Raw genomic sequence first — 25,138 nt, forward strand, 5'->3', positions numbered from 1 at the left:
GCCTGGGTGTGATTTCATTACCTGGCTTTGTTTGTGCAGAAAAAATGAGCATGGTTGCTATGTTCACCCTGTTCACCCGGGTGTGATTGCATTACGTCATTACAACAGGGTGAACATAGCAACCATGCTCATTTTTTCTGCACAAAAAAGCCAGTTGTAGGAGTGGTTTACACCACTCAAAAATCATTAACATGGTGAAACACATCTTGATGACATCATCAAGATGTGTCACCATGTTAATGATTTTTTTCAGACCTCTAGTTCTAGGAAACACAGAATGGGGGGACCTTTTTATTATTTCCACACAACAGCTCTAAGGTATATATTAATGACATAGTAAAATGTTGAAAATGAGTGGAATGCCCCTTTAATTTCTAGATCCGCCTATGGATGTGAGCATCACACAGACTAGCTATCCAGCTCGACCAGATCCAATGGGAAGGCAATGAGCTCTGTGTCTCCATCAACACTAGCCTTGTGTGAATCTTACTCCTGGTCTCTATTATCTTGTTCAGAACACGTCGTTTCATCTGTGATGACACACGATCAGTTATATCAACACAGACACAGACACTGCTGGTCTTCTCTCTTTCTTTTGTTCCCTGGGCTGGAGCTTGTTCTCTGCTCTTGTTGTGTGGCGTTGTCGTTGGTTGTCATGGCTGCCAGTTCCCACCTGATGTTGTGCGGGAGTCCAGGCTGCTCCAGATCGTACTGAATAACCGCTAGTTTACATAATGTCTTAAGACTAGGACTCAAGTCCAATATGTGCAGTTTATCGGGGTTGTTTTCTCCTCCAAAGAATATGACACGATCTCCAACCCTGCAACAGTAGCTCATAGTCATTGAGGACAGGCCTTTTCCTTTTCTGGCCTTCTTCCAGGAGAAGGTCTCTGGGCAGAATTTCCTCAGATAACAACGCTCAGGCTGGTAACCGTCGTGACCACTTAACGTGTACAGCTCTCCATTGTGGGCAAAGGCTAAACGACGAGGCCAGAAACTGTGAATCGTCTTCGGCCTCCTCTTCTGCCTGACCAGCCATCGCTCGGTCTCTGTGTCAAACACTTTGACGTCGTCTACATAATCGCTCCCACATACATAAATCTTTGTCCCGATGATGGTGGCGGAGTGAGGAGGACACATCAAATGAGGAGGGTAAGTTCCACTGGCATTAATGAAAGACCAGACCATTGTGCTGGTGTCCAACTTGTGAATGTGATCAATCCATCCAGTCCTCCGGGTCCATCCCCCGTGGATGTACATGACCTTCCCCAAGACGCAGGCCGTGTGGTAGTACCTCCCGTACGGAACGGTCCCGGAGACCTCGTTCTTTAACCAACGGTGGGTGTCGACGTGGAAGGCGTAAAGCCTGCGCTGGCGTCCTCCCCACACGTAGATCACGTGTTCTATCAGCACGGCCGTGTATCCGCGACCCGCGGCGGGAATCTCGGTGGGACATAACATCCTCCAGCACAAAGACACCAGGCTGAAGACGTGGACGTTCATCTGGTACCTGTGCCCACTGTAGGACTGGCCTCCGAAGCAGTACACCTGGTCCTCCACTGCGACTACGGCGCGGATCGTCTTCCCTCCTCCGTCCTGATGAAGTGTCCAGCGCAACATTCTGTACGATGGAATGGAGTCTGGTCTACAGCTCTATATGATCGACACTCGAGTGTGTGTGTGTGCGTGTGTGTGTGTGTGTGTGTGTGTGTGTGTGTGAGTGTGTGGAAACAAGGGCATGCACTATCCAAGGATATGATCGAAACAGATTTGTATCTGTGATTTCAAATATAGCTTTTCTTTTGGCAAGTTCTGATCATTCTAGTCTATTGATTTGATTTTGATACTAGTCTGGCCTTGGTGTAGGCTACATGTCCATATTTGGATTGCGGGGGGAACGTCACATGTCGTACGATGTCACATGGGTCCATATTTGACCACTGCAGTACAGGACATAATGAAATCCTCAATGAAATCCTCAATGACGTGATGTCATGACGTAGGCTTGCTATGGCCATCATTCCACCAACACTTGTAGATCCTTAAATCACGCGTGTGTAACGGACTTGTTGTCATCGCATCCATTTAATTAAAGATTAAATTTAAGTGTAACCCAGCCAACCTGGCAACGCAAAAATGGCATCCCATGTCAAACTGTCAATCACAGCAGTATAAAAATGACATCAGTTCCTACACTCCCCACTCCCACCTCCATTCAAGATGGCCGAATTGTTTGGCATGGCAGCAGCAGGTTCCTCTAGTCTACACCAGGGGTTCTCAACGTTTTTGGCCGGGGACCCCCGGAAATGCTTTGGCAATGTCTCGGGACACCCGCCCCGCCCCCTCCCGACCCCCAATATAAATTGACTGCTACAATAACCTTAAACCATTTTGGGCGGGAACCCCTTTTGGTGTTTTAAGCATTGTTATAATTTAGCTATTGAAAAATAGCAGATCTACAAGCTCATAGCGCGCCACTCGGTGGCGCGCTACGAGCTTGTAGGTCTGCTATTTTGAAAAAAAGTGAAAATAAAATTTAAAAATAAATCTTTTTTTTTTTTGGAAAAATTATTTGGGGACCCCCTAAAATAATTTGGCGACCTCCCGAGGGGTCGCGACCCACGGGTTGAGAACCCCTGGTCTACACTACTGTGCTAGATCCTTGTTACTCATCGGTCAGGTCTTTGTGTCCTTGAAAGGAATTCCCTTTGGATGGTTCTGGTACCGGCTGGTACCTGGACCTGGCGAGCCGACCAGGATCTCGACGCCCCCCTTCCCTCCACAAATGTGGTAAACTGGTTTATCCACACTGGAGAGAGAGACTGAATCCCCTTAGAAACATGGGAACTGAACAGGGACTCTCAAAGTCACCACCTTTAAAGGGGCCCCCATTTTGTGTTTTTTATTTTCTATAAATGTTCAAAGTTGTTTAAGTTCTGTTTTTTTAATTTAATAATATTTCAGTTAACCTTTAACTCCAGTTTCTGCCTCCTTATTGCTTTGGTTTTCACTTACACATTGAGCTCCTTTCAAATCTGGTACTCTGGTTCATGCGCAGTCAATTAATTTACCTTATACCAACCTTCATTAGTTATCCATTTGCGCCACTTGCTACACTGTGGTGAGCCAGCCAGGATACATGTGAAAACCATTGAAGTTTGTTTTCTGAATATTTTCATGTCATGATGGATTTCATTGAACAATCAGGGGTTAAATTGACAGTCTGTTCTTGTCAAAGGTGACAAGAACACAGCAGAGACAGACAAAAAACTGGTTGAATGTTTAAAGAAATATGGGGCCATTGAAAAAGTAATTCCAGTTGATGATCCTCTCAGCACTGATTACAAAAACCTGGTCGTTGAGTTTAAAGATGACTCTGCTATAGCAGCATTCGAGCCACTGTTGCCACTAGTGCACAATGATGATGATGAAGGAGTTGTTTATCATATCAACTCACTTGCAAAGGAGTATGCTGCTACTGTTGGAGGTATACACACTGAGAACTATCTCAAACAAATCTCAGAAATAGCCACCTCTAATGGCAGGAGTTTTGAGGTTTTGCTTATAAGACATGCTCAGTCACATGAGTAAAGAACTGAAAAAACCCAGTGAGGGTGAATGGGAGTCACCTGTGTTCAAGCAGGAAGGTGGTGAGCCACCATCCTCAAATGGAAAGACTAGACATGTCACAAGGACCGTGTCTCTATCAGGAGCTGATTTAAACCCCCCTGACATACAAAAAGTTGTGGTGGAACATATTTTGAAGAAAGAAGACTTCTCAGAGTTCTCATTCATTGTCCCCACTCAGACTGCGTACTTTCTCTGGGAACTGTCCCAAACCCAATAATGAAACTGACTATGAAACATGGCGCTCACAAACTGAACTGTTGCTTGCTGATCCTAGCCTGTCTGCCTTGCACGTCACCAGGCGAATCCTTGACAGCTTGCTGTCTCCTGCAGCTGATGTGGTTAAAGGTCTAGGAGTTGATGCTCGACCCACAACTTACTTGCAGGTCCTTGATGCAGGCTTTGTCACTGTCCAGGATGGAGGAGCTTTTTGCTCAGTACTTAACTACTTACCAAGCTCAAGATGAAAAATACTCTGCTTATCTACAGCGATTACAGCTCACCTTGAACTCTGTGCTGAAGAGGGGTGGAATCCAACCTAGTGAAGCAGAGAAACATCTCATCCGACAATTCTGTCGTGGCTGCCTGGAGAACCCAGTCATAACCAACTTACTTGATAAGAAGAAAGACAATCCTCCATCCTTCTCAGAGCTTTTGCAGACAGCTGGCAAAAGAGAATCGGATGAAGAAACACACCAATACATCCAAACGTGTTCACTTGAGTTCACACAGTGCCTGTGCATGTGGAGCGACATCAGAACAGGGGCACGGTGGCACAGTTGGTAGTGCTGTCGCCTCACAGCTAGAAGGTCCTGGGTTCAATTCCCGCTCGGGGCGCTGTGGGTGCTGGCGGCGTGTTTCCTCCTCCGCGTCATCAGTGCCCATACCCGAGGCGGGGTTGGCGAAAGGGCCTTTCTGTGTGGAGTTTGCATGTTCTCCCCGTGTCCCCTAGGGTAGGTACCCTCACAAAAACATGCAGTAATCCTGGTCTCTAAACCGCCTCCCCCTGGCCAGCCGGGGCTCCTGATGGAGGGGAAAGGAACTGGTTGGAATAATGTGTTCCTTCCACGCGCTACGTCCAACCAGGGAAACTCCCCCCTGTCAGGTGTAAAGGAGCAACTTGGACACTCAGGCATGAAGGAAGCATGAGTTCAAGTCCGTTGCTCTCCCCATGTCCCCCATATATGGGGACTAGGTTGGCGGAGGGTGTGTAGAGCCCAGGATCACATTAGATAATTGACACAGGGGTGAAAAATGGGTTACAAAATCGTGGGATAAAAAAACATTTAAAAAAAAAAAGAAAAAAAAAAGAACAGGGTCTCAGTGCACTTGATGACCTTAAGAAACAAATGAACGAGCTACAGAGCCAGTTATCTGCCTTGCTTTCACAGAAGAAATCACAACCCACATCGACCAAGTCTAAAGTTGCTGCTACTACTACTCTTCCTCCACTAAACCCAAGCCCAAGTTTTAAGTGTGGTGAGGATGGCCACATCTCTTCCTCTTGCAGTAATGCAGCCAATCCAACTCTTGTGATGGCAAAGAAGAAGCAACTACAACAGAAACAACAGAATTGGGACAAAAATAATCCATCAAACTGAAGGCAGTCTCTGTGGAGGGACAACCATAGTCCGGGAGCTAGGCTCACCCCTTATACAAATTTTTGCTACCTTTTTTTCACTATTATTTCCTGTTAGCATATACCTTGGGCCATCTCAAAATGAAGGGACCACCCCCAACTTGGGGCCGTTTGGTTTCAGGGGCCCCAAAACCACTTTTTTGGTATATGTCTCTGGCGAAATTGTGTAAAGGCAAAAAAATGATTCACTAAAACTACATAAATACACATGGAAATGTGAAATTTGGCATGGAGTATTTTGATACATAGGGGTAAGTAGCAGAATAGGATTTTGGGGCTATCTACCATTGTATTTTTAAATATAACCTACATCATCTCCAGAAACACACAAATATATACTGTCCAAATAACAACAAAGATGGTTATTTTCCAGCACATTATGGTGAATATTACTGCCTCACTTGTATATAGAAAACTTCCCATATCCTTAAGCTTCAATTTAAGCCCAAGATGACCTTTCTATCTTGAAAATTGCTCTTTCTGTAGCCACAATTCTGCACTACACCTCAAATTGGTCAGTCAGTATACATTTGGAATAAATTAATGAATGACTGGGTTTGAACTCACTCCACATCATGGAATATTTCTTACTTGAATGAGCTATGTTAAAAAGCTGGCAAAGTGTCCCATCTGTCATTTTTATGCAAATGAGTTCCGCAATTATATCAAAATCAGACCCATAGATAGATAGATAGATAGATACCTTTATTATCCCATCTGAAGTGAGTGGTGCTGTTGGGGTGTCTGATGATTGGCTGTCTTATTATTGGTTGTCTGACTATTTGTTCCGTACTTTGTTGTACTGTACTTTGTAGTACTGTACTGTACTGTACTGTACTGTACTCTGTACTGTAATTTGTAGTACTGTACTGTACTGTAATTCATAGTACTGTACTGTTCTGTACTGTATTCAAATAACGGTTGCAGCCCAATTTACGGTACACGAATATGACCTAATAAGCCGTTAATTATGAATAATCTGTTCATAATTAGAACTAATATGTGTACATTAGGGTCTAATAAGAAACCGGATAACAAAGCCTAATAAGAATTATTATGTCTTTATAATGTTCTTTTTAATGCCTAATGATGCTATTTCGGTCCTACTTTCACACCAATTAGAACACTAACGTATTCTTTATTAGGCCTTAATTTAATTTTATTACCATGAATTTCCCATCATTCAAAATAATGTGTTCATAATTAGAACTAATACGTGTCTAATAAGAAGCCTAATATGTCGGGATAATGTTCGGTCTAATGACCGACCTTACCTGACCGTCGTCTTATATTATATATTATAGGCCTCCCTCATATTAGCCTTCATTAGAAATAACATGTCGTTATTATGTGACCGGCGTCAGGAATGGATTTTCTTTTTTTCTTGTTGTTCCTTTAATTGTTTTGCATACTTATTATTTGTTGTATATCTATCAGTGACTTATAGTATCCTTCCTTATATATATATTACTTACCACTGTCGATTGGATATAATATGATCCTATATGTGAGCAGACTTCCGGTTCCACGGACTAATGATGACGTCAGTGGCCGCAACTGACAGCTGTCAGATGGGGAACGGAAGAGGAGGAGTTTGTCTATTGGGAACTTGACTTGTATCAGTATAAAGCGACTGGCAGAGGGGAAGGTTGAGTGTGTGTGCTGCTCTGTGGAGTGTGTCCAGGGTGACAGGAGGACCGAGAGAGAGAGAGTGAACTATAAATTCGGTTGGCACACCAAAGTTACGAGCCGAGAGAGGAGAAGGACTCGTGTGTGGCACCAACTAGAGCAGGGGTTCTCAACGTTTTTGGCCGGGGACCCCCGAAAATGCTTTGGCAACGTCTCGGGACCCCCACCCCGCCCCCTCCCGACCCCCAATATAAATTGACTGCTACAATAACCTTAAACCATTTTGGGCGGGAACCCCTTTTGGTGTTTTAAGCATTGTTATAATTTAGCTATTTAAAAATAGCAGATCTACAAGCTCATAGCGCGCCACCGAGTGGCGCGCTACGAGCTTGTAGGTCTGCTATTTTTGAAAAATCGTGAAAAAAAAAATTAAAAAAAAAATCTTTTTTTTCTTTTTTTTTAATAATTTGGGGACCCCCTAACATAATTTGGCGACCCCCGAGGGGTCGCGACCCACGGGTTGAGAACCCCTGAACTAGAGGACGGAGAGGATCGAGTGAACTGACTTACCTGTTGACGACGGAGAGGATCTAGTGAGCCGTGTACGAGCCAGTGACCAGGAGTGGTGTTACAGAGTGCGGATACCCAGCAACATCGGCGGGCAGGTAACTGCCCGTTGTGTGTGAGTATTGTTCTATCCCGCACTACTGTCGATTACATCACTGTACGGGGGCGTAGGCGAGCTGTACTCGTTGGTGGAACAGAAAAACTGGCGTCTACCTTATGTGCTTTCAGGTCCAAATGATGTATTGAAGGGGACGTATATGATGTTGGACTGATTGGACTCTCTCTCTGTGGAACTAAAGAACTGTCTGAACCCATCGCACTTTAGCAGCACTTTTGTAATGGAATGGTTTTAAGGAGTTGGTTATTTGTTATTTTGTTATATAATTAGTTTTGCTACAGGATTTTAGATTTATTAAAGATTGTATTTTAAGGGTGTTTTAGAGATCCCCATGTATAGGAAAATAAACATGATATATTTCTGATTCATGATTCAGTGTCAGTCTCTCTCCACTTTTTATGGTTGCTCTCTCACCTGGTAAAACGTGAACCTGTGTGTCCTTGAACAAACTGAAGCTAAGAGTAATAATGATAAAAGAGTTGCCGTTTCTCTGTAAATAAATGACGGCTGGCGTAGTCCCAGGATTATCTAGTGAGGTGTACAACTTTGATATCTCTAGCACCTTAAACGGTGCCACTCTAATAATTAAAGGTTGTATGTCTTATAAAATAATAACGATAAAGAATATTCTACTGCCCAAATTCTGTGTGGCTGATTCGGCCTTGGTCACAATTAGTTATTATTACTGCTCTTTAGTTAAAAGTGCACTGTAAATTGGACATCCGCTATGGTGACATCATGACTCCCTTTGGGGTTCAATAGAAGTTACATATAGCCGAAGGGTTTAATTAGAACTAAGGTGTTCTTATTAGGCCTTAGTTTCATTTTATTACATCAAGTTACTATATATAATTACAAGTTTCATTGAACACCCGACCACCCTTGGTCATGAGATTATATTATTAGCCTTCATTAGAAATAACATGTCGTTATTAGTTATTATTACTGCTCTTTAGTTAAAAGTGCACTGTAAATTGGACATCCGCTTTGGTGACATCATGACTCCCTTTAGGGTTCAATAGAGCGTCGCAGTCCCGCCTCCTACCCTGGACCAGGAAATGAAACCCAATGCATTATTCTCATAGACATTTCTTAAAGTATTTATTTAAAGACGGTTACGCCGCGGACAAAGCCAACTCGAGTCGTGACAACTCATGACAACACAAACAATATTTTGGACCAAACAAATAATTAGAAAGAAGAAAAAAACGGCAGGTTACAACACTTTTTTTGTTGTTTTTCTTCTTTGTAATTATTTGTTTGGTCCAAAATATTGTTTGTGTTGTCATGAGTTGTCACGACTCGAGTTGGCTTTGTCCGCGGCGTAACCGTCTTTAAATAAATACTTTAAGAAATGTCTATGAGAATATTGCATTGGGTTTCATTTCCTGGTCCAGGGTAGGAGGCGGGACTGCGACGCTCTATAGAAGTTACATATAGCCGAAGGGTTTAATTAGAACTAAGGTGTTCTTATTAGGCCTTAGTTTCATTTTATTACATCAAGTTACTATATATAATTACAAGTTTCATTGAACACCCGACCACCCTTGGTCATGAGATTATATTATAAACCTCATATTAGCCTTCATTAGAAATAACATGTCGTTATTAGTTATTATTACTGCTCTTTAGTTAAAAGTGCACTGTAAATTGGACATCCGCTATGGTAACATCATGACTCCCTTTAGGGTTCAATAGAAGTTACATATAGCCGAAGGGTTTAATTAGAACTAAGGTGTTCTTATTAGGCCTTAGTTAGAACTAACATATCCTTAGAAACAATTACTGCTCTTTACTTAAAATAAATGGAGTTGGTACAACGTAGGTTCAGGAGGAAGGCCATGCCTACAAGCTAAGATCGGTGACCTCCCCTGCCACCATGCCATGCTAATTCTATTCCTAGCCTCAGGTATCTAGCTACCTCCTTCCCCACAGCTACAATCAACTCCACCACTTACCTGCCATGACTACCGATGCCAGCTCCACCCTCGCCACTCACCGAGGCCCTGCTGCCATGGCAACTGTCTGGCGCTCTGCCCTATCACCACCCTCGCTCCATTAAAGGGAAGAGTATATATGCCAGCCTGTTCCACTTGTCACTCGTGCACCGTATCTCGTACGACTCGTACCATACAAGCACAACTAACGACTCGCTGCAGCAATTCGTTACTCGCAATGGATAGTCTCGACCTCCATCCCCCCGACTCCGACGATGATTTCCAGGACCTTCCCGAGACGCCGGCGCCGCCCGTCCAGAGGTTCCTGCCTGCCGGCGTCCTGCTTCGGTCCGCCCCCAGCTTCCTCAGGGCATCGGAGGCAACCCGGCTGGAACCAAGCCCCCCCCGGTACTCGTCTTCTCGCCGCCGCGTCTTCCCCCCTCTCCCTCCGCCCCACCAACGCCGGTCTCGCATCGATCCCCCACCTCCACCCCCTCCTCGTCTCGAGTCCCTGACAGCGTCCGCCGCTTCGGCTCCACCTTCCTCCGCCGCGCCAACCAGGCCGACCATCCGCCCATATAATGAGTGGACCATCACCGGGCTCAGAAGGGCTCTCCTCGAGCGGAACGAGCCTCATTGTAGAAAGGCCAACAAAGGCCAGCTTTTTACTTTGCTAATCCAGTGCTCCACTCCAGCACGACCGGCAACAACAACAGCGGCGCGTCCCGATGACGTCATCCCGGGTCCTTCCACCAGACGACGCGTCACCAGGAGAGAGGTCCCTGCGCTGCCCGTCTATTACTCTCGAGGTGAGCAAACCATCCGCAATAATAATAATAATGATGATACTCACAATACTGCCTATCACATCATCACCGGTCAACACCTCCCACCTGTACCTCCAGGCCGGTCCATCCTAAGCCGCCTCGGACCTCCAGCCACCCAGTTCAGTCTACCTTTACTCCCCCCCCAGCATACCTCTCACCCCCCCGTGCCTGCTCCCCCCTCTTTCCCCTCTTTCAACCCCCCCCCCCCTCCCAAGCCTTCCTCGGAAGGCTTACATCCCCGTCTTTGCAGGCTTCACTGTCATCCAACCCCCCTGCACACTCCTCTCACCCCCCCCCCCCAGCTCTCTCCTTCTCCCCCTCAGTCCCCCAGGCCGCTAGCCAGCCCCACGCTCCCAGGGCCACCGACCCGAGCTGGCTAGCACCTCCCCCACCTCTGGGTGCCCAGCTGCCCCAGAGCACCCTTCCCCCCTCCCTCCCCCTCCCCCCCCCCCCTCCCCCATGTCTCTCCCCCCCCCTTTTCTCTCTCCTCCGCAGCCGCTGCCGTGATGCCTTCAAACGCACTCGCCCTCAACCCACCTCCCGTGTCAACCCACCTCCGTCAGCAGATCCTACTGGTACCCACACAGGAGGCAAGAATTAAATCATTATCTCTACCTCATCACGGACCTCGCAGCGCGCTTCAGCGGACCTCTCTTCTACGAATACCACCGACAGTTTGCGGCGAGAGCAGCAGCCCGCCTCCAGCAATGGAATGTCTCCACTTACTGGGGCGCCCTCGACGTAGAGCTCTACTGCCGGCTCTTCGCCGGCAGTAGAGCTCTCGCCTGCACCATCTGCGGTTGCCCCTCCCACCCCACCACCGAGTGCGTCCTCTCAGCCACCAAACCACCACCCAGACCCGCCTCATCCGCCCCAGCTCACACGCACACGCCGCACTCCCAACCATCCCCCGCAAAAAAGCAAAAAACCAACCGCCCCACCGGCCCGACCACCTTCCCCTCTTCCTCCCAAGCCCTGGACAAACGGGGCCGCAAGATTATGTTTATCGGCTCCCGCATGCTCTGCAATAATTTTAATGATATGGGTTGCAGCATGAACAATTGCAAATTGCTCCACGTTTGCTCCTATTGCGGCGGAGCACACAATCGGCCCAGCTGCCCCCACAACCCCCCCAAAATAGCCAATGCTGGTTCCTCCCCATCACCAACCACATCCCCCACCTAGTCCACCTCCCGGATGATTCCTCGCCATCAGCCCCCCCCCCTCCCCCCCCGCTCGCAGCCTAACACGCCTCAAGGCTACCTCCTCAGCGCTCGGCATCCCCCTCGCCAATTAAAAAACCATGGGGCCTCTGACAAAAATAGAATTCCTGGGCACCAATCTAGACTCAGCCACCTTCCAAGCCTCACTACCCCAGAGAAACTAGACCGCACTTCACTCCTCACCTCCAACTTCCTCGAAATCCCGTCTTGAATTGTACCCCGTTATAGTCGCGGCCTCTTTTTGGGGTCACGATTGGACCAGCCGCCCAGTCCTCATCCACTCAGACAACCAAGCCACTGTCCAAATAATCAATAAAGGTCACTCCACCTCACTACCCCCCCATGGCTCTCCTCAGACGCCTCACACGGATTTCGGTCACCCATAACTTCATAATTCAAGCAGCTAGCCACTGCCATTCATCACGGGTCATGCTTCCATCCACCATCCGAGTCTACATAGCAGGCGCTCTTCCCGCGCCTCTCCTCTCGATCCTCCGTTTACTACAGATACCGGAACCTCAGCCACCAGACGCAGGTTCCTCTACCATCTCCGCCAGATCCCGACCAAGGCCGGATACTCAGCATCCGACTTCCCCGGCCACTCATTCCGGATCGGCGCCGCCTCCACGGCCTCCAGACAAGGTATCACTGACCACACCGCCCAACTCCTAGGGCGCTGGTCATCTCAAGCGTACCACGCTTACTTCCGAACGAGCGTTCAGGACCTCAGAGCCGCTCACGGATCTCCGGTCCAGTAAATGCTCCACGATCGATTCTCGATCTCATCTATCCTTTTGGGGTCTCGGATTGGGGGCGTGTCCTCGTACGATCAGGACGCCCGCTACTCAGACCCCATGCCAAACACCCAGGGTATCCTACCCCCCCTGGAACCCGGCCTTCGTCCACCACCTCCCCCCCCCACAGAGCTTCGCAACGAGCTGGCTCTTCCTTCACCTCCCCCAGGGGCTTAGTCTTCACTATCATCCCTCCCCCTCACCCCCTCCCCCCTCCTGTAACGCCAAATCATCCATGTCTTCCTCACCCCTCGAACCTCCCCCCCCCCCCCCTTTCACCCGTCACCCAGCCCCTCGGAAACTACCCTTCATCCTCACTCCCCCCCTCCTTCCCCTATTCCCAACCCCTCATCCTCCTCCCTTCCCCCCTCATCCCCACGGACAGTCCAAGGCCATCCTACGCATATCAATATGCACGCATATCTACATGCACCTCATTTCTATCATTCCTTTTCATGTTCCTCCTCTCTTCTAAATAAACGCTAAACTATGTCAAACGATGTTCGATTGAATGTGTGGTCTGTACTAGTGAAATGGAGTTGGTACAACGTAGGTTCAGGAGGAAGGCCATGCCTACAAGCTAAGATCGGTGACCTCCCCTGCCACCATGCCATGCTAATTCTATTCCTAGCCTCAGGTATCTAGCTACCTCCTTCCCCACAGCTACAATCAACTCCACCACTTACCTGCCATGACTACCGATGCCAGCTCCACCCTCGCCACTCACCGAGGCCCTGCTGCCATGGCAACTGTCTGGCGCTCTGCCCTATCACCACCCTCGCTCCATTAAAGGGAAGAGTATATATGCCAGCCTGTTCCACTTGTCACTCGTGCACCGTATCTCGTACCCCTCCCTCCCTCCCTCTTCTTTACTAACTCTCGTTCTCCAGTTTCAGGTTCCAGACGGGGGTCTCGGATTGGGGGCGTGTCCTCGTACGATCAGGACGCCCGCTACTCAGACCCCATGCCAAACACCCAGGGTATCCTACCCCCCCCTGGAACCCGGCCTTCGTCCACCACCTCCCCCCCCCACAGAGCTTCGCAACGAGCTGGCTCTTCCTTCACCTCCCCCAGGGGCTTAGTCTTCACTATCATCCCTCCCCCTCCCCCCCTCCCCCCTCCTGTAACGCCAAATCATCCATGTCTTCCTCACCCCTCGAACCTCCCCCCCCCCCCCTTTCACCCGTCACCCAGCCCCTCGGAAACTACCCTTCATCCTCACTCCCCCCCTCCTTCCCCTATTCCCAACCCCTCATCCTCCTCCCTTCCCCCCTCATCCCCACGGACAGTCCAAGGCCATCCTATGCATATCAATATGCACGCATATCTACATGCACCTCATTTCTATCATTCCTTTTCATGTTCCTCCTCTCTTCTAAATAAACGCTAAACTATGTCAAACGATGTTCGATTGAATGTGTGGTCTGTACTAGTGAACTGTAAATTAGACAGCAATAAGGTGGTAATCTGATCATGTTTATACCCATAATAGCAATATTAGCTGGCCTGGTCATCAATAATTAGACACACTGCAAGACCTTCCAAATAAACTCACCTGTGGATAACACCATTTATGAGGCTGTTACATTTACAGTGGGCATATTGTATATTTAGTATGTAGTCAGTGAATAATACATTTGCAACAGCTACCCTAAACAAGCATCCGTTATGTTCCCCCAGAGTTAGTGTCCTTGAGCAAGACACTCAACCCCTAACCTTATAATTTCCTCTGCCTTTGGTGTGGAATGATTTGAATGGGTTATTGTGAAGCGCTTTGAATAAAAGCATGAAAAAAAATGCAATTATTTTAAGCCTCAAATCAATTTTATTTATATAGCACATTTAAAAACAGCAAACGGCTGAAGTAGCTGCCGATGTATAGTCTTAATATTTATATACTAAGACTATACAACATCGGCATCTACTTGAGAATAGCAGATCTACAAGCTCACAATGCGTTGTGAGCTTGTAGATCAGATATTTTCCAAAATAGTTTGTTTTATACAAATACAAAATAAAAACCTGGCACATAACATTTTTCAGATGGGGATCCGTGTGCACAAATACATGGGGATCCTTTATGGCAATGTTTGAGCAGAATCACAGGTTTAAACTTTAGGGAACAAGCCTAAATAAGCATACACTTTAGAAACAAGCCCAAAAAAAAACGCAACCTGCAACTACTGTCAATATTTTCAAGCAACTTTACTGAAAAACAAGACCAACGTCGCTTATAACAAGCGGACATGGCATTAACAGGAGATTTAAGACGTTTCTAACTCATGTCAACGTCACAACACAAATACAAACTATGAAGAACAATGCCATCACATCAAATAAAATAGTGTGTAGTTTCAAGGTCTTGGGTTGAGATATTTTATTTTGCCAACTTGTCTTAACTGAAAGGGTCCTTTGACAACAGCATTGATTTGCTTGTCAAAATGAGGGCAGAGTCCAGGATGACAATACGAATAAAATCTTAGTTTGTGTCTATTAAAAGCAATATCGTACAATATAATTTTTTTCCTCCACCGAATCAAGTTTTATGGTCATGACTGGTGTAATTTTAGGCTTAAAATTGAAAAATATTTGTGTAAATCTAAATCTTGGAAAAATGTCCTATATTTGAGTGGAACCACAATGCCTAAAAAAAAGAGTGTATTGCATACAATACCTTTTACAAGAGTTAAAGCCTCCTTCAGGAAGCGGCACTCGTCCTGCAGGTCCCTGCCACGGTCTCTGAGCCTGTGGAGCTGCATTGAGGCCAGATCGTCAGATGAGCTCTTCTCATTAACTGTGAACGATTTAGCACAGGAGGGAAAAAAAATACACCACATTAGTCTTCCTCAAGTTAACATTTCACACAAGTAAATGTGCATAGCCTGTATTAAGTAAGGATATGAAAAATGCAAGGTACAGTTTGACACAGCTAGCCAGAGATCACCATTAATTCTACATTTACTCATACGTTCACATTACAGGCAAGTGTTTGACAGGATGGTAAATTTCAAAGGGAAAAAAGACAACCAACCCATAGCATTGACTTTCAACTTTTGAACATCATCAACCTCGGCCAAAAATGTCTCCATATCGCTAGTGTTTCGGAAAACAAAACAAAAACGATCCATGTCTCTCTCCTCCATCGGCATGCAAATGGAGCTGATGTTCTCTTGGATGGCTCTCTCTGTCTCTTTGCCAGAAAATCCCAGCACAGCTGGTGGACGGACCTCGTCCAGGAATTTGTGGCGGTTGTGTCACGGTTCACAGTGAAGGACTGAACCCAAGCGCAGAGACGAACGCAGAATAGTCTTGAATTAACTTATTTATTCATGTAGAGAAGCATATAGCCAAAGTAAACAATCAAATGCAAAAAGTAAATCCAAAAAATGCAAATTTCAGGAGCAAAATGCAAAATCACAGGAAGTCCAAAAATGCATTACTTTCAAAGCATAAATGCAAAAACCAGAAGTCCAAAAGTTAGACAAAGCACATGAAATCCAAGATACCTTTTAGGAGACCAAAATAACAAACCAGAAGTCCAAGGCAGATCACTGGAACAACAATGTATGTACTGACAGTGTTTGTGTGGAATGAGTCCAGTCTTATAGGGAGCAGGGTGATTGCAGAAGTGTTCTCAGGTGTGGAATGGGCATGGCACTGTTGGGCTGAAGAGGGGGTGGAAACAGGTGTGTGACAAGGACTGAGAGAGGGAATGGAGAGTGGGAGTGGCTGACGTGGAGACATGGCCTGTAGAGCGACAGACCATGACAGTACCTCCCTCTTAAGGGACGGCTTCCAGACGTCCCACCACGCTGGACCGGAACACCGAGCAGGGTGGGTGGAGGGGGTCAGGGGGAGGGGAACTGAAGCTGAGCAGATGGCGTCAGGTGGGCGGCCAGGATGCTGGGACGAGGTGTCAGGCGGACGGCCTGGGGGCTGGGACGAGACAGATGAGGCATCGTCTGGCGGACGGCCTGGAGGCCGAGACGAGGTGGCGTCATCTGGTGGACGACCGGGAGGCTGAGACGAGATGGAAAAGTTGTCGTCGGGTGGACGGCCGGGCCACTGGGATGAGGCAGATGTGGAGTCATCAGGCGGTCGGCCCGGGGGCCGAGACGAGGCAGAAGACAACGAAGGCGACACCGCAGGCGGAGGCAGGGCCAGAGATGCTGCAGGCGGCGACGCCGGAGGTGCTGCAGGCAGAGGCAAGGCCGGAGGTGCTGCAGGCAGAGGCGAAGCCGGAGGTGCTGCAGGCAGAGGCGAGGCCGGAGGTGCTGCAGGCAGAGGCGAGGCCGGAGGTGCTGCAGGCAGAGGCGAAGCCGGAGGTGCTGCAGGCAGAGGCGAGGCCGGAGGTGCTGCAGGCAGAGGCGAAGCCGGAGGTGCTGCAGGCAGAGGCGAAGCCGGAGGTGCTGCAGGCAGAGGCGAAGCCGGAGGTGCTGCAGGCAGAGGCGAGGCCGGAGGTGCTGCAGGCAGAGGCGAGGCCGGAGGTGCTGCAGGCAGAGGCGAGGCCGGAGGTGCTGCAGGCAGAGGCGAAGCCGTAGGTGCTGCAGGCAGAGGCGAAGCTGCAGGCTCTGGAGCCGGAGCTGCAGGCGTCAGGGCTGCAGGAGCCATTGCTGCAGACTCAGGAGGGAGGGCTGCAGGCGGAGCTGCAGGCTCAGGAGGTGGGGCTGCAGGCTCAGGAGGCGGGGTTGCAGGCAGAGCTGCACACCGAGGAGACATGGAGGATGCTGCACATCCAGGAGAGACGGAGGATGCTGCACACCCAAGAGAGACAGAGGATGCTGCACACCCAGGAGAGACGGAGGATGCTGCACACCCAGGAGAGACGGAGGATGCTGCACACCCAGGAGAGACGGAGGATGCTGCACACCCAGGAGATGAGGATGCTGCAGACTCAGGAGGGAGGGCTGCAGGCGGAGCTGCAGGCTCAGGAGGTGGGGCTGCAGGCTCAGGAGGCGGGGTTGCAGGCAGAGCTGCACACCGAGGAGACATGGAGGATGCTGCACATCCAGGAGAGACGGAGGATGCTGCACACCCAAGAGAGACAGAGGATGCTGCACACCCAGGAGAGACGGAGGATGCTGCACACCCAGGAGAGACGGAGGATGCTGCACACCCAGGAGAGACGGAGGATGCTGCACACCCAGGAGAGACGGAGGATGCTGCACACCCAGGAGATGAGGATGCTGCAGATTGGACCACAGGTGGAACTGCAGACACTGGAGGCGGGACGGCCAAAATGGGAGGCAGGCCTGCAGGGGGAGCTGCAGACACTGAAGGTCTCTGGGTAGGGGCTGACAGCAGACTGGAGATGGCTGGCCGGGTGGGCTTGGTTGCTGGGCGATCCTGTGAGATGTTGCCCCGTTTGTTGGCCCTACGGGGACCTCCCAGAGCCAGGCGTGTGCCCAGATAAGGATCTGGGGCGTGAAGTTGTTCATAAAAAACTGGAATTTTGGCCTTACTGCAAAAATAGGAACGCAAGTCCATATACTGAGTCTTCTGCTGGTTAGGAAACGTATCAGGGCTAGCAGATTCTAGACTCACCACTCCAAGCCTGAGAGAGCAGGGAACTGGTTGGGACGCATGGGGAATTGAGGCATTTTCAAAGTTCTTGAGCCTCCCAAGGACCACATCCAGGTGGGGGACAAAATGGCTTACCCATGGTCTCTCCTTTAACCACTGCTGCTGTATTGAGATCTCCACTTGGAGTTCAGCACGCAGTTTAGGTTGAGAGGCCAAGAGACGGGAAACCACGTTATCAAATTCTGCGACTTTTCTATGAAAAAGTTTTATCTCTGCTGGGTTCATTATTGGTCAGTACATTCTGTCACGGTTCACAGTGAAGGACTGAACCCAAGCGCAGAGACGAACGCAGAATAGTCTTGAATTAACTTATTTATTCATGTAGAGAAGCATATAGCCAAAGTAAACAATCAAATGCAAAAAGTAAATCCAAAAAATGCAAATTTCAGGAGCAAAATGCAAAATCACAGGAAGTCCAAAAATGCATTACTTTCAAAGCATAAATGCAAAAACCAGAAGTCCAAAAGTTAGACAAAGCACATGAAATCCAAGATACCTTTTAGGAGACCAAAATAACAAACCAGAAGTCCAAGGCAGATCACTGGAACAACAATGTATGTACTGACAGTGTTTGTGTGGAATGAGTCCAGTCTTATAGGGAGCAGGGTGATTGCAGAAGTGTTCTCAGGTGTGGAATGGGCATGGCACTGTTGGGCTGAAGAGGGGGTGGAAACAGGTGTGTGACAAGGACTGAGAGAGGGAATGGAGAGTGGGAGTGGCTGACGTGGAGACATGGCCTGTAGAGCGACAGACCATGACAGGTTGTGCATCACCCATGCTGCAGCTATGTTTGCATGACTTAAAAGTGTGTCTAAAGGGGGGGGAGAAATACATATTTGTATTTATATATATATATATATATATATATATATATATATATATATATATATATGAATAAGCCCAGTGATGTATCATTATAATTTACCTTTCAAGAAGACTAATATTTTTTTGCCAAAGTGTAGCTAACCAGTGCCAGGCTTATTTCCCCATTTCCACTTTACCGACAAGGAGAGCTGCCTGGAGCTGAGCACCACTATGACGGCACCATTGTAATCGGCCATTAGTAGCATTAGCCCGCGCCTGCTGGGCTCTCCTCGGTGACGCGCAAGAGTGAGACGCCATCGATAAACTCCCTCCCCTGTTTAGCTGATGAAAACGTTCTTAACTCGCGATCTAAATCATCCCGTCTTTTTATGAAAAAAAGATCCTGTGTTAGACGGCGCTCCGCGGTCCAGTCGCTAGTCTCGATAGATTTATTCTTGTCTCCCGTTGTTGATAGACTCTAGAGGTGTGGCTATTGTTAGCTGCTACATACACATCAACCACTTGCGCCGGTCCGTCCGGAAAAGGGGTCCGTGTTTTATCGACTGGGCGCATGAATGTAATGGATAAAATAACCCTGGCCGCTCAATTTACTTAGTTACATTAGCCATGTGCTAGTCTTGCGTTACCAGACTGTTGCCTCCGCGATTTCCAAACGCTCCATCATACAATTCGGAGATTGTGGAATAGTGTCTGGCTACACGAGACTAGCCATGTGCAAACATGTTCCATCAAAGATAGACAATCTGACCTACTACAGACAACAAAAGGGGTGAAAAAGCTGCATAATGGGTGGAGCGGAACCGCCAGCAGTTCCAAGACCTTGACCCCTTTATTCTTCCATATATTTAAAGTCATCTAAACAGTTACATTATGAATTGTGTCTAAAAGTGCGTTGACCTCTTTATTCTTACCATATACAGCTCTGGTCTCGGCGGTCTCGGCGGCCTGTTCAGAGTCTGACGACATTGTCTGAAAACACAGATTGATTTCCCCGCATTAGACCTACTGTTAAATATATATACAACGCATGTAAATAATACATGCGTTGCAAAACCCGTGTCTCTCATGTTTCAGGGCTAACTAAAAGCTAAAGCGTAGATATGAGGTTCCAACCGGAGCTAATGTAATAAGAACTCAATGTCCTAATTAAAACAAAATCAAAATTACGAGGTTGCTTTGTGTACACGTTGCATGACTAATCTAGTGTTACAATACTTTCCAACAAATTCCGTGTGGTGGGCACAACGCTAACTTATCTTAAACTTACCTGTTGAACTGTTTGTGATGCTCTGTTCCAACGCACGTTGAACAAAATGGCTCGTTTAACATTTTATAACCTTTTCCCCGAAGTAAAAAAATTGATAATGAGCATTCAAACGATTTTTCAAAATAAAATCCTAAATCAATAATGCCTGTTACACTGCAGTCTAATTATTTAATTCCATGCAATTTCCAAATCTCGCGATACCCCAGAGCCAGAAACTATTTCTGAACTGATTATATGAGAAAGGTCTCAAATGTTCAGAAATAATATTTGTTATGAGCTGGTCCAGCCGGCTTCATTGAAGTTCCGGTGTGAGTATGTCTGTCAGAAGCACTTGAGGGTTGATTTCACCCAATACTGTGTGAGTTTGCGCAGCCCAGTCACGTGACCATTTCCTTTCTACAAAGCGGAAGTGTGATGCCCGCACAAGGCGCACATTCATTCTATGAGTACTCAGTATAGTAAAGCAACACATAGCAGATAGCAGCATAACAACACGGATTGAACCAACAAAAAGAACGTCAACAACGAACAGAAACAACGGCCGGGAGGTTGTGACACAGACAGACAATTTCTTCTGTCTCAGTCACACAACATGTCGTTAGTTAGGACTTTGTTAAGGAAACTTAACAGGAGTAAAAAATCTATTATGAAATGGCTCCAAAAGAAGAAATTACTTTCCAGTAAGTACAAGTGTCCCTCGTGCCGAAGACATATGAAGTTAACCAAAACAACAACAACAAAAGACGGATATCGTTGGTGAGTTTTTTACGTCTTTATTGCTATTGTTATTTTGATGGGATTATTGTAGCCCAAGACACTCGTAGTACGTCATCACTCTTCACATTTGATTCTGACGATATCGCTCTGCAAATGCAAAATCTAAGCTGCTTTCTCGTTTGCCCCACTTGTCCGGTGTGTGTTCGGCAAACAATTACACGCAGTACGGCCATAGTTTTCAATAAAAAATGTAATGTAATGTAAAATGTATTTTAATCCACTATGTCCATACTCTGTCTCGGAATCCGGCATCCATCTTGGATTTCTCTCCATTGTAAATGCGCAACAGAACCCTGGCCGCTAGGGGCGCTGTTGCGCATTTACAATGGAGAGAAATCCAAGATGGATGCCGGATTCCGAGACAGAGTATGGACAGAGTGGATTAAAATACCTTTTTTATTGAAAACTACGGCCGTACGGCGTGTAATTGTTTGCCGAACACACACCAGACAAGTGGGGCAAACGAGAAAGCAGCTTAGATTTTGCATTTGTACACGGTAAGAGTGATTTTGAGGCAAAATTGTTCGCCCGCTCCAAACATTTGGCCGGTGCCGGTTACTCTCGTAGAGAGCGATATTGTCAGAACTCTACGAGAGTCTAAATGTTGGGATATACCTGTCTTAATGTCCTTAAAGTCCACAACACCAGTAGGAGTTCAACAAACCATGTGCAACCCAGATTCGGCACCACAAAGGGACTAAATTAATTTCGCTCCTATGCCACCAAAATGTGGAACGCCCTACCAACGGTCATTAAGACATGCAAATCCCTTGATTCCTTCAAAATGGCTCTAAAAGGGCACCTACGGACGGCTGCAATTCGAAACTGGCCTGTCTTTAGCTATATAGAAGTTATGATTTCAACTCACGTCGAGGAAGTGGTAACGGGAGGGCTTTGGAATTGCCACTCGGCTGTGGTGGAAGGCAAATCTGCTTTCATCTCAGCCTACGCATCCTTGCTCTCCCTTAACTTCCTTGCTCTGACTGAGACCTGGATCAGACCAGAAAACACTGCTACGCCCGCGGCTCTGTCAGATGTGTACTCTTTCTCTCACACTCCCAGAGCCGTGCGGACAGGTGGTGGGGTTTGGTCTGCTAATTTCCAGAAAATGGAAATACTCTCCTGTTTCACTGTCACAATTCTCTCCTACCTCATTTGAATTTCATGTGGTCACTGTTTCTCATCCAGTCAAGCTCACCATTGCAGTTGTTTATCGCCCACCGGGCCCTGCTGGTGGCTTCCTGGAGGAGCTGGACCATCTAGTCTCCCACTTCCCTGTCGATGGCTCTGGATTCATCCTTCTGGGTGACTTCAACCTCCCGACTGAGAAGCAGCTAGACCCACTACTTTCGTTTCTCGCCGCCTTTGACCTAGTTATTTCCCCATCTCCTCCTACCCATGAGGCGGGCAACCAACTGGACCTGATCTTCACCAGAGGCTGCTCTATTGCTAACCTGTCTGTCACTCCTCTTTCCAGTGAAAAGGGTAAGAAACTCTCTGATCACTACTTCATGTCCTACTCTCTCTCTCTCTCCTCTCTCCCCTCACAGCCCCTCCCTACCCACATGATTTCCTCACGTCACAATCTTCGCTCACTTTCCTCCACTGATCTTTCCTCTTCTGTTCTCTCTGCTCTCCCTGCCCCTGAATCCTTTGCTCTTCTATCCCCTGATACCGCCACAGATCTTCTTTTCTCTACTCTATCCTCTTCTCTTGACCATCTCTGTCCCCTCACCACCAGGCCTACACGCCAAACTCCACCTGCCCCCTGGTTGTCGGACTCAGTGCGGACTGAGAGACGGAGCCTGAGAGCGGCTGAGCGCAAATGGAGAAATGGCAACCTCCTGGAGGACCTTCTCACCTTCCAATCTCTCATTTCTACTTTTTCCTCCTCTCTATCGGCTGCTAAAGCTGCTTTTTCTGCACTAAAATTCAGGCTTCTGCTTCCAACCCTAAAAAACTCTTTGAAACGTTCTCCTCTCTCCTCGTCCCTCCTCCCTGACGATTTCGCCAACTTCTTTGACAAGAAGGTGAACGATATCCGATCCTCCTTCCCTCCTCCCCCGGCTGGTGCCCTGCGCACTACCTACACCCGTCTGCCTGCCACCCCCCCTCTCTACCTTCATCTACTCCTCTCCCCCCCCCCCCATCCCCTCTCTATCCCACTTCTCTCCCCTCTCCCCTAACGAGGTCCTTCTCCTTGTTACCTCTAGTCGCCCCACCTCATGCTCTCTGGACCCGGTCCCATCCACTCTGTTGCAGTCTATTGCACCTGAACTTCTTCCCTTCTTAACCCACCTTATTAACACCTCTCTGACATCTGGCTACTTTCCCTCTACTTTCAAGACTGCCAGAGTCACCCCCCTCCTGAAGAAACCGACACTTGACCCCTCTGAGATCAAGAACTACAGACCGGTTTCCCTTCTATCCTTCCTATCTAAAACTCTCGAACGTGCTGTCTTTAAACAACTGTCCTCCTATCTCCACCAGAACAACCTCCTGGACTCCAACCAGTCTGGGTTCAAAGTGGGTCACTCGACAGAGACTGCCCTGCTGGCAGTGACGGAGTCGCTCCATGCCGCTAGAGCGAACTCTCTCTCCTCCGTCCTGATACTCCTGGACCTGTCTGCAGCGTTCGACACGGTGAACCATCAGATCCTCCTCTCCACCCTCGAGGGGATGGGTGTCTCAGGCTCTGCACTCTCCCTGTTTGCATCCTACCTGACGGGTCGCTCCTACCAGGTGATGCTGAGAGGGTCTGTGTCAGAACCACACAGGCTCACAACTGGGGTTCCCCAAGGCTCGGTTCTGGGTCCTCTTCTTTTCTCTCTCTACACTACATCTCTGGGTGCTGTCATCCACTCCCATGGCTTTTCCTACCACTGCTATGCCGATGACACCCAGCTGATCCTCTCATTCCCCCCCTCTGATACCCAAGTGGAGGCACGCATTGCTGCTTGTCTGGCTGACATCTCGGCGTGGATGTCGACAAACCACCTGAAGCTCAACCTGGACAAGACCGAGCTGATGTTCCTCCCGGGGAAGGGCTGTCCGCACCGAGACATGGCCATCACCATTGATAATGCTGTGGTGACCTCAACTCGGACTGCGAAGAATCTGGGTGTGACCCTGGACGATCAACTGACGTTCTCGGCAAACATCGCATCAGTGACAAGGTCCTGCAGATTCCTCCTCTACAACATCAGGAGGATTCGCCCCTTCCTCACGGAGAAGGCAGCCCAGGTGCTCATCCAGGCTCTCGTCATCTCCCGCCTGGACTACTGCAACTCCCTCCTTGCTGGTGCTCCGGCATCTGCCATCAGACCTCTGGAGCTTGTTCAGAAAGCTGCGGCTCGTCTGGTGTTCAACCGCCCCAAGTTCTCCCACACAACCATCCTTCTCCGTTCTCTACACTGGCTCCCCGTAGCGGCTCGCATCCAGTTCAAAACCCTGGTGTTAGCCTATAGGGCAGTGAAAGGAACAGCTCCTTCCTACCTCCGGGCTATGGTCGATGCCTACACCCCTGCCCGACCACTTCGGTCTGCCACCTCGGGGCGACTGATTGCCTCGTCACTCAAGGGTCCTTCTGGCCGATCCACACGGTCACGACTCTTTTCTGTTCTGGCCCCACAGTGGTGGAATGAACTTCCCACTGATGTTAGGACAGCAGAGTCACTGCCCATATTTCGCCGCAGGTTGAAAACCCACCTCTTCAGGAAACACTACCCTTCCTCTCTGCCTGACCTACTTGTTGTTAACTAGTTGTACGAACGCTTGTTTTCTATTGTTGTATTGTTTATTGGATCTTGTTTAGTCGATACACTTAATTGTCTTAGCTCATGCTCATTTGATTTAGCTATTTTGTCTCATCTGTTTAAGGAAATAGGTAGCTGATATATTGCACTTTTACCTTAGCGCTAGGTATACTCTTGGTTGCTTGTTTTTGCAGAAAATGCACTAAAGACTTCTAGTGATTAGTAGTTTTTGTTCCCTACCTATGTTGAATACACTTATTGTAAGTCGCTTTGGATAAAAGCGTCTGCTAAATGACTGTAATGTAATGTATGATGAATTGAACATGCATGGTGGACCCTACTGTAAACAATTGTACAATTGTAATGCTTTATGCATTGATTGATCAGTATGAGATGATGATGTCTTTCTTATCTATTTCCTTAGGGTTTGCAGGAGGAAAGGAGTGTTGAAGATTTGCACAGGGTTTACGGCTGCACCACATTGACATGATAGAGGAAGGATTGTGCGGTAGCAGGAGTTCCCTCACAAAGAAGACCAAGGTCCTGAAAAAAGTGTGTTGCAAAGCCATA

At 48.0% G+C, this 25,138-nt stretch overlaps 1 protein-coding gene across 1 annotated transcript; it reads right to left on the reverse strand.

The window, feature by feature from the left end:
• Positions 1 to 555: 555 nt before the first annotated feature.
• Positions 556 to 1,620, reverse strand: LOC306941143 (kelch domain-containing protein 3-like; the record flags this gene model as incomplete). Its single annotated transcript, XM_079526456.1, has 1 exon — positions 556 to 1,620. The coding sequence occupies one exon, from the start codon at positions 1,618 to 1,620 to the stop codon at positions 556 to 558; it is 1,065 nt and encodes a 354-aa protein (XP_079382582.1).
• Positions 1,621 to 25,138: the final 23,518 nt, after the last annotated feature.

Source organism: Electrona antarctica (genome assembly GCF_951216825.1).
Source record: "Electrona antarctica genome assembly, chromosome: 17".
Classification (NCBI taxonomy): domain Eukaryota; kingdom Metazoa; phylum Chordata; class Actinopteri; order Myctophiformes; family Myctophidae; genus Electrona; species Electrona antarctica.